Here is an 11,130-nt window from a genome sequence, read left to right on the forward strand (position 1 = left end):
GATTTTTTTTTTTTGCTTCTCTTTTTTTTTGGCGATCTTTCGTCTCTAGTAGACCTTTCCGTCGATTTCCGTAAAAAATATATTTTGTTTTTACATATGGGCTTGCGGGAACTTTTGAAGTAATATACATACATATACACATACACCGAGTAAAAAATTTCAGTTATCTCTTTCTTTCACACATTACTCTGTCTCTTCACACACACTAACAGAAGCACTTCACTTACACAACATACTGTCTGTCTCCCACACTCCATCAAACACACACATGTACATCAATGCTTCCCATGCACGGTAACTTCAAAAGAACTTCCCTCGTCATACAATCGCTTTCTCTTAGTCTCTTTCGCTCTCATTACTTCAAAAGTTCCCGCAAGCCCATATGTAAAAAAAAAAATTTTTTACGGAAATCAACGGAAAGGTCTACTAGAGACGAAAGATTGCCTTTTTTTTATATATGTTTCAGTCATTTGGCAGTGGTCACACAGGGGCATCACCTTGAAATCTTTATTCGAAGAAATCGCCCCTTGGCACTTGGTATTCTAAGCTTATTACCCATTCTATCGGTCTCCTGCCCCACTCCCAATATCACGGCTAGAATCCACAAGCTTCCCATATGTCTTAACTTCTTTTAATTTTTTAATCGTTTAATTTTTTTAATTTTTTATGTATATTTTTCATTTTTTCCTTTTTCCTTTTTAATTGAGTGGATGTGTACGTGTGTGAGTATATGTATATGTATGAGTGTAAGACTGTGTGCGGTGCATTAGTGCGACATTCATATACACGTTCCCTTCATTTATACGGATATGCATATGTTTGTATATGTGCAGGTGTAGGTGTGTGATAGGAGGATGTATATATATATATATATATATATATACTTTTTACTCATATAAATGATTTCTATAGTCATTATAGTTTGAACAATTAGCTTAATGTGCACTCCAATAGCGTGCACTCCAATAGTGTGCACTCCAATAGCGTGCACTCCAATAAGCCTTTATACATTCTTTTAATCAACGTACCCCTCCCTCTCTACTTGTTCCCTACCTATTATTCCTTTAACCCTTCTCTTCCTACTATCTAACTTTGACGTCAATTCTACTAACGGTTTTTTAAACACTTATTAACGTTTTGTTTACCATGTAGGCAGTCATCGTAATTGTTATAATGTCTTGTTGTTGAGAGAGGCTCCCTTTCTTTCCTGATGAGAAGATTGCATCTTACACCATTTATTCCTTTGGAATAAAACAATGTTGTCTTCGAAACATATGTCGAGAGTAAAGGAATTTTGTTAACATCTGCGTTCAACTCCATTTATTTATTTATTCATATATAACACACAAATTTCTGCACATAAACCCAGAGTTCCTACCTTTGGATAGGTCGCATCAACCGTGTTTCTGACGTGAATTTGCTACCCTGGTATCGGTTCATCGATTTTCCATGTTGACGGTAAACATAGGATAATTCATTCACCTATCGAAATATATATATATTATATATATATATATGTTTATTCTCTTTCTCTTTTTCTCTTTTACTTGTTTCAGTCATTTGACGGCGGCCATACTGGAGCACCGCCTTTAGTCGAGCAAATCGACCTAGGACTTATTCTAAAGAAGGCCTAGTGACCCCTAAGTTATGGGGACGTAAACACACCACCATCGGTTGTCAAGCGATGTTGGGAGACAAACAGACACAAACATATACGCACACATACATATATACGACGGGTTTCTTTCAGTTTCCGTCTACCAAATCCATTCACAAGGCTTTGGTCGTAGAAGACACTTGCACAAGGTGCCACACAGTGGAACTGAACCCGGGACCATGTGGTTGGTAAGCAAGCTACCTACCACACAGCCTGCGCCTCTTTCATCTTCCCTTGGTATACGTATAGCTATATGTATAAATGTCTAAATATATATGTATTATGCTACGTGTATGCATGTAAACACCTAAGTATGTATAAGGATGAGGTTGCACACACACACACACACATATACGTGTGTGTGTGGATATGTGTGTATGTATGAGTACGTACATACACATGTGCATGTATGTATATATGCGGCGAGCTGGCAGAAATGTTAGCACGCCGGGCGAAATGCGTAGCCGTATTTCGTCTGCCGTTACGTTCTGAATTCAAACTCCACCGAGGTTGACTTTGCTTTTCATCCTTTCGGGGTCGATTAAATAAGTACCAGTTACGCACTGGGGTCGATATAATCAACTTAATCCATTTGTCTGTCCTTGTTTGTTCCCTCTGTGTTTAGCCCCTTGTGGGTAGTAAAGAAATAGGTATGTATATATGTATACAAGGTGTTACTACAAAGACGGTAAGAGGACGAGTGGTACAGGAGGAAGAAGCATTGAAAATGACAGAAACATTTGGCTCAGAGTTACAAAATCTGACTCCGTGTTGCTTTTTGTGTGAGATTTTATCGCCTAAATCGGTGGGTAACCCATGGGTAGCTCTAGTGCCGTGGTAAAAGGGCTGAGTCAGCAACAGTAACAGAGCTACTTCGTTGATAGGTAGGTAGATAGATAGGTACGTAGGTGGGTGGTTGGGTGGGTAGGTGGGTGATTACGCAGACAGGCAGGCAGGTAGGTAGGTAGGTATGTAGGTAGGTAGGTAGGCAGGCAGGCAGACAAGCAAACAAGCAGGCAGGCAGATAGGTAGGTAGGTAGGCAGACAGACAGACAGGCAGATAGGTAGGTAAGTAGTAGGTAGGTTGGTAGGTATGTAGGTATGTAGGTAGGTAGGTAGGTAGGTAGGTAGATAGGAAGGTAGGTAGGTAGGTGGGTAAGGAGGAGGTAGGCAGGCAGAGAGGTAGGTAGGTAGGTAGGTGGGTAGGTAGATATAAAAACTTACTTGGAGAAACGAAACGACGCGAGGGCGCTCAGTCATACAATAATTTAATAAATAAAATATATGCATACATACATACATGTATGTACGTACCTACATCTAAATGTATATATACAGGCATATATATATATATATATATGTGAGTACAGGACACCACAAATAGACGTAGAACTCAACGAGAGACGAAAACATAAAAACAAACTAGGAAACGGACTTTTTTTAACAACGAAAAAAAAGAGTACAAGACAAACAATACAGGAATATTCCCCTTCATCAGCCGTCCCTGGTTCGACTCAATGCGTGTTTCGAAGGTAAGGACAGAACACGACCCGCCGAACTAGTCCTTCCTGCAAAAGAATTAAATAAGATTCCTTTGCAGAGGGGTAAAAACAAGGAAAGAAAAAAATGTGACAAGAACAGGACGTAAAAGCAATACAAATAAAAATACAAAAACAAAATAAAATAAAAATACAAATACAAAAAAAATACAGTACACATCTTTATATATAAAAGTGAAGTTGTGTGTCTGTCTCCTACGATTCAGATTCCTAACTACTCCCACACTTTGCGGTGCAGTGTAACCAAAAGTGGGTATCTTATAGTCGTGATTCATATCGAGCACTTCTGGGTATTAGCGCGCGTCTACGATGACTCTACGATTTAAAAAAAAAATTACCATCAATTTTCCCCATTTTAATGCATCTTTTTCACTATTATATAAGGGAAGTAACTCTCTAAAAATGTCTACGATGAGTCAACGATTTTTAAAAAAATTTACCATCATTTTTTTTCCATTTTTAATGCATTTTTTGGCTATTTTTTGGCTATAACTCTCTAAAAATGCTGATATGGTTATTTCCCTTACAAACCCGAGCAATGCCGGGCGATACTGCTAGTAAAGAATAAAAACAGGACAATGAAACCAACATTGAGGGCTATTTTTTAAGCCTAGACGATGGAAAAATTCAGAGCGCAAGAAAAAGTCGTGTGGACTTGTAAGAAGCTGCGAGTGAAAGGAAGTTGGTCGAAAGGAAGATAGGTAGGTAGCTGGATAAGGAGGAAGGTAGGCAGGCAGGCAGATAGACAGGCTAAGGTAAATTGATAGATACACACATAGAGAGACGCGCGCGCACACACACATCATCATCATTGTTAGACCGTGGTCGAGACAATGGAATTTACCATGCTATGCCAGACTTCACGGTCCATCATGGCATTACGGAGGTCCTGTTGCTGGATGCCTGTATCCCGGGAGATTACATCAGGATAGGAGTGTGTGCACCCTCTGGTATTGCGAGTAGATGGCTTCCAGAGGAGAAGAGTAGAAATTGCCTCGTTTTCAGCTCTACAACAATGTCCAACAAACTGGACTCTCCTACCTTTCACAAGAGATGACACAGGTGGTAGTTTCCCATATATTTGCATTTTGGTTGGATGGCGCTTCCAGGAGAGATTTTGAACTCTCATAAGGAGGCGAGTGTAGGTTCCACAACCGCCTCTCAAGCTTCTTTGATAACGTCCACACACACACACACACACACACACACACTTGGGTGAAAGAGAAGGAATTGAAGTGGAGCGTGTTGTAAAAATGGTTGAAAAGTACTGCTTAACATAGTCACTAGAACTGCTAAGCATGACAGCCAAATATTCCTCAGTTCTAATACCTTAAATGAGGCAAGATTGGATTATGTAGTTCCTATATGCAAAATATACTTTTTTTTACTCTTTTACTTGTTTCAGTCATTTGACTGCGGCCATGCTGGAGCACCGCCTTTTAGTCGAGCAAATCGACCCCAGGACTTATTCTTTGTAAGCCCAGTACTTATTCTATTGGTCTCTTTTGCCGAACCGCTAAGTGACGGGGACGTAAACACACCAGCATCGGTTGTCAAGCGATGCTAGGGGGACAAACACAGACACACAAACATATACACACACACATACACATATATATATATATACATATATACGACAGGCTTCTTTCAGTTTCCGTCTACCAAATCCACTCACAAGGCATTGGTCGGCCCGGGGCTATAGCAGAAGACACTTGCCCAAGATGCCACGCAGTGGGACTGAACCCGGAACCATGTGGTTGGTTAGCAAGCTACTTACCACACAGCCACTCCTGCGCCTATATGTGTACAAATAAATAAATAAGTAAGTAAATAAATAAAAAGACCTGATAGTCACGAATAAATTTGGACCATGGGTCGACTTGATCGACGTTGAATCGAGAAAGCTGAACAATAACAGCGAAGATATTTATTCGCCAGCCTACCCCATAGGAGTTGTCACCCTTTAAATTTTCCACGGGAGATAATCGAGTACTTCATTGCGTATATTTGTGTCGACTTATACATATATGTAGACACACACACACACATATTACTGCTTTTTCCCTCTGTCTTTTTTCTCTTTCTCTGTCTACTCTCTCTCTTCTCTCTCTCACTCTCTATTTCTTTCTCTCTCTGTTTTCTCTCTCTTTCTCTCTCTCTCTTCTCTCACTCTTCTCTCTCTCACTTCTCTTTCTCTCACTCTCTATTTCTTTCTCTGTTTTCTCTCTTTCTCTCTCACTTTCTCTATTTCTTTCTCTCTCTGTTTTCTCACTCTTTCTCTCTCACTTTCTCTATTTCTCTCTCTCTCTCTCTCTCTCTCTCTCTCTCTCTCTCTCTCTCTCTCTCTCTCTCTCTCTCTCTCTCTCTAGCTCTCTCTGTCCTCTCTCTCTTTCTCTCTCGCTTTCTCTATTTCTTTGGAGAAGAAATGTCACAAAACATTTTGTCTGACATGCTAACAATTGTACCAGCTCATCAAGTCAAGTTATAATAGTAAAAAAAAAGGTTACATTAAACTAAAAGATTTTTTTTTTATTTATTCATGTACCCTTTTCAAGCCTAGCCAAGCTCATGGGCCCAGTTTCCAAGTTTCTATGACGTATGTGTTCCCCCCACCCATTTGGACGGGACGCCAGTCCATTGCAGCGTTACTCAGGAAACATGAAGAAAGAGTGAGAGAAAGTTGGGGCACAAGAGTACAACAGGGGTCGCCACCACCCCCTGCCGGAGCCTCGTGGAGCTTTTAGGTGTTTTTGCTCAATAAACACACACAACGCCCGGTCTAGGAATCAAAACCACGATCCTCCGACCGCGAGTCCGCTGCCCTAACCACTGGGTCATTGCGCCTCCACAAACTAAAAGATTAGTCAATACTTTTTTGTAGAATAACATATTTATTATACTTTTACAAGAAGAGATTGTGACGTTAAAGTTTCGTATTAAATAAAGTACATCGTATGAACAGGATGAAGTTGTAATAATAATATTGATGAAGATGATGATGATGGTGATGATGATAGCAACAGCGATGATAGAAAAATAAAATAGACTTGATTCAGAATTCACAGACCTGCTGCTTCTCTTTTGGCACCGAGAATTGGTGCCAGCTTGTAATTCCTGTAAATGTTCTTGGTTGGACCATTTGATGGCTGTTCATGAAAAAGAAGAGAAGAATAAATCATTGGAATATAAGGAAATCTCAGAATCCAAAGAAACTGGTTATTGCCTACATTGGCAACAAGTGGTTCAATGAAGAACCTGACCAAAGAATTCAGTTAAGTTCATTTGCCATAAAGAGTGAAGAATTTGTCATGGTGTGGGGAGACTTAGGAACTATCATGTAAGAATAAGGAATGAGAAGGAAAATGGTGTTGTCACTTGCTTACCCACACTCTTGGTATGGCCTTAACATGTTAAATACCTATTTCTTTACTACCCACAAGGGGCTAAACACAGAGAGGACAAACAAGGACAGACAAACGGATTAAGTCGATTACATCGACCCCAGTGCGTAACTGGTACTTATTTAATTGACCCAGGAAGGATGAAAGGCAAAGTCGACCTCAGGGGAATTTAACACAGCATGGTAACGGCAGATGACTACCTATTTCTTTACTACCCCAGGGGACAACAAGGACAGACAAATGGATTAAGTCGATTATATCAACCCCAGTGCGTAACTGGTACCTATTTAATTGACTCCAAAAGGATGAAAGGCAAAGTCGACCTCAGGGGAATTTGACACTCATGTAACGGCAGATGAAATACCTTTTCTTTACTACCCACAAGGGGACAAACAAGACAGACAAATGGATTAAGTCGATTATATCAACCCCAGTGCGTAACTGGTACCTATTTAATTGACTCCAAAAGGATGAAAGGCAAAGTCGACCTCAGGGGAATTTGAACACAGCATGTAACGGCAGATGAAATACCTATTTCTTTACTACCCACAAGGGGACAAACAAGGACAGACAAATGGATTAAGTCGATTATATCAACCCCAGTGCGTAACTGGTACCTATTTAATTGACTCCAAAAGGATGAAAGGCAAAGTCAACCTCGGCAGAATTTGAACTCAGAACGTAACGGCGGACGAAATACGGCTATGCATTTTGCCCGGCGTGCTAACGTTTCTGCCAGCTCACCGCCTTAACATGTTAACCACCACATGTACTGCCCATGGTTCATTGCAAACTTCATACAATCACCACATGCACCACCAGCGGTACATTTTCATCCAGATCCATCCAGTGGTTCTTGAGATATCTTGTCCATGGACAAATAAACAAACAAACACGACTGAAAACAATACTTCTGCCTTTGCTAAGGCGGAGGTAATAATAATAATAATCCTCTCTACTATAGGCACAAGGCCTGAAATTTGGGGGAGTGGGCTAGTCAATTACATCGACCCCAGTATTTCACTGGTACATAATTTATCCTTTCGGGGTTGATTACATAAGTACCAGTTACACACTGCGGTCGATATAATCGACTTAATCTCTCTGTCTGTCCTTGTTTGTCCTTCTATGTTTAGCCCCTTGTGAGCAATAAAGAAATAGGTATTTCATCTGCCGTTATGTTCTGAGTTCAAATTCCACAGCGGTCGACTTTGCCTTTCATCCTTTCAGGGTCGATTAAGCAAGTATTGGTTATGCACTGAAGTCGATGTAATCAACTTAATCCCTTTGTCTGTCCTTGTTTATTCCCTCTATGTTTAGACCCTTTTGAGAAATAAAGAAATAAATATTTGCTGTGTTAGTCTTACCTTTTGTGATTTGGTTGCCTTTGAAATGTTTGGTAAAATCTTTAGTCTGCTGCCAGCATTGAACTTTGAAGTATCGGTTTGAAGATTGGCTCGGGAGAAGGGATTCACAGCACTTGAGTGGACCATCAGCTGAGGAAGTAACCCAGTATGGCTCAGGAATTCTTGGTTTTCTCGGCTTTTCTTGTGTTTCCTCTGGAGAAAAAAAAAAGGGGGTTAGCAAAGAACTCTTCGAAGATAATTAAAAAAATACAAAATAATAACGAAGGGATTAAAATACAAAAAAGGTTTTCAATGCCACTCTGCTCTCTCTTTCTCTCTCTTTCCTTCCTCTCTCACCCGCTACCCCCTCTTCCTCCACTTTATCATCATTCATCATTCATCATCCTCATCATTGTCATCGTCATTATCACCACCACCATCATCATCTCAATTATCATCACCATCACTACTATCATCACCAAAACCACCACCACTATCATCATCACCTCCACATCATCATCATTCTCATCATCATCACCGTCATCACCATCATTAACATCATCATCATCATCATCATCATCGTTGTCACCATCATCATTGTCACCATCATTGACATAATCATCATCACCACCACCATCACCACCACCACCACTACCACCACCATCACTACTAAACACAGGCATAGGAGTGGCTGTGTAGTAAGTAGCTTGCTTACTAACCACATGGTTCCGGGTTCATTCCCACTGTGTGGCACCTTGGGCAAGTGTCATCTACTATAGCCTAGGGCCAACCAAAACCTTGTGAGTGGATTTTGCAGACAGAAACTGAAAGAAGCCCGTTATATATATGTATATATATGTATATATGTATGTGTGTGTATATGTTTGTGTGTCTGTGTTTGTTCCTCCAACATCGTTTGACAACCGATGCTGGTGTGTTTACGTCCCCATAACTTAGTGTTTCAGCAGAAGAGACCGATAGAATAAGTACTAGGCTTGCAAAGAATAAGTCCTGGGGTCGATTTGCTCGACTAAAGGCGGTGCTCCAGCATGGCCGCAGTCAAATGACTGAAACAAGTAAAAAAGAGAAAAAGAGAAATTAAAATTATGAAAAATTCTTGATTCTATAATTTGATTATTTGACTATTAGTGCATAAAGTATACAAGCGGCCCTCACAAAGCATTCTGTGACTAAAGTGGCCCGCAGTGTAATTCAAGATTGGCCAGGCCTGGTCGAAACTTAGGTCAGCTAGTTATGTATCTTGTTCAAAGCCCTGACACAGAATAAACATGGTTGTTTTCTTGATGATGAGTACAAAGACTTCTGACTAGACTATGTCTTTGGGATGTTGAAAGAGACGGAACTGTTATGTCTTCAGTTACCACACAGCCACTCCTCTGCACCTATGATGATGTTGTTTGAACTTAATTTAGTTACATGTAATAGGAAGGGCATCCAGCCATGGAAACCATACCAAATCAGACTGGAGCTTGGTGTAGCTTGTCAGCTCTGGTCACACTGTCCAACCCATGCCAGCATGGACAATGGACGTTAAATGATGATGCTGATGATGATGATTATTTTATTCTCTTTATTCTTTTATTTGTTTCAGTCATTTGATAGCGGACATGCTGGAGCACCGCCTTTAGTTGAACAAATTGACCCCAGGATTTATTCTTTGCAAGCCTAGTACTTATTCTATCGGTCTCTTTTGCTGAACTGCTAAGTTACAGGGACATAAGCACACCAACATTGTTTGTCAAGCAATGGTGGGAGGTCAAACACAAACACATATACATATACATATATATATATATATATATATATATATATAATATATATATATATATGTGTGTGTGGAGGCGCAATGGCCCAGTGGTTAGGGCAGCGGACTCGCGGTCGTAGGATCGCGGTTTCGATTCCCAGACCGGGCGTTGTGAGCGAAAACACCTAAAGCTCCACAAGGCTCCTGCAGGGGGTGGTGGTGATCCCTGCTGTACTCTTTCGCCACAACTTTCTCTCACTCTTTCTTCTGTTGGCCTGGTCGCTTAGCCAGCAGGGTGGCGTCATTTGAAGGCTAAAACAATGCGAAGCGCATTGTGACCAGCAATGTGTAACAACATCTGATGGCCTGGTCGGTCACGGTGATATATATATATATATATATATGATGGGCTTTTTTCAGTTTCTGTCTACCAAATTCACTCACAAGGCATTGGTTGGCCCAAGGCTATAGTAGAAGAATCTTGCCTAAGGTTCCACGCAGTGGGACTGAACCAGGAAACATGTGGTTGTTAAGCAAGCTACTTACCACACAGCCACTCCTGCACCTATGATGCTGATGATGTTTGAACTTAATTTAGTTACATGTATATCTCTGTCTCAACATAGATATAAAGACAATAATTTTCTTTAAAACAAAAACGGAAAAACTTACTTTTCTTCTCTCCTTATGATGGCTGAGATGTGAGGGCAACGACTGAGCTTTTGGCAAATTGGTTATCACAGAAAACTTACTATCAGAATCATTCTTGCCCTCCTCGGATATTCTTGGAAGAGCAGCCGTGAGATCTTTGTCCAGACAAATATTCTTTTTACTTACGTCCATCATCTTTGTTGAAGATTTCAGTCTCACTTGATCAATATCTCTTTAAAAGAAATAAAGTAGATAAGTACAAAAGAAATCTTTATATATAAAAGTCAAATTGTGCGTCTGTCTCCTATGATTTAGATTCCTAACTACTCCCACATTTTGCGGTGCAGTTTAACCAAAACCGGGTACCTTCTGGGTATTAGCGCGGGTCTATGATGAGTCTACAATTTTAAAAAAAATTTACCATCATTTTTTTCCATTTTAATGTATTTTTTCGCTATTATATAAGGGAAGTAACTCTCTAAAAATGTCTACGATGAGTCAAGGATTTAAAAAAAATTTTACCATCAATGTTTTTCCATTTTTAATGCATTTTTTTGCTATTTTTTTGGCTATAACTCTCTAAAAATGTTTATATAGTTATTTCCCTTACAAACCCGAGCAACGCCGGGCGATACTGCTAATAATACATACAAAATTATGAATATGCATACAAACAGAATTGTGTGTGTGTGTGCGCGCATCAACCAAATCCACTCACAAAGCGTTATCTCTCTCTCTCTCTCTGTGCATG

At 40.1% G+C, this 11,130-nt stretch overlaps 1 protein-coding gene across 2 annotated transcripts in view; it reads right to left on the minus strand.

Annotated features, from left to right (window-relative positions):
• Nucleotides 1-6,108: 6,108 nt before the first annotated feature.
• Nucleotides 6,109-11,130, minus strand: part of LOC115217155 (MAPK/MAK/MRK overlapping kinase-like) — a 70,487-nt gene continuing 65,465 nt past the window's right edge. For both annotated transcript variants that reach the window (XM_036507262.1, XM_029786775.2), the window contains 3 exons: nucleotides 10,401-10,611; nucleotides 7,985-8,176; nucleotides 6,109-6,362 (listed from right to left, as the gene is read on the minus strand). In XM_036507262.1, coding sequence (XP_036363155.1) covers nucleotides 6,276-6,362; nucleotides 7,985-8,176; nucleotides 10,401-10,611 — 490 coding nt within the window. In that variant the 3' untranslated portion in view covers nucleotides 6,109-6,275. The remainder of the gene's footprint in view (nucleotides 6,363-7,984; nucleotides 8,177-10,400; nucleotides 10,612-11,130) is intronic.

This window comes from Octopus sinensis, linkage group LG11 (assembly GCF_006345805.1).
Source record: "Octopus sinensis linkage group LG11, ASM634580v1, whole genome shotgun sequence".
NCBI classification, from domain to species: domain Eukaryota; kingdom Metazoa; phylum Mollusca; class Cephalopoda; order Octopoda; family Octopodidae; genus Octopus; species Octopus sinensis.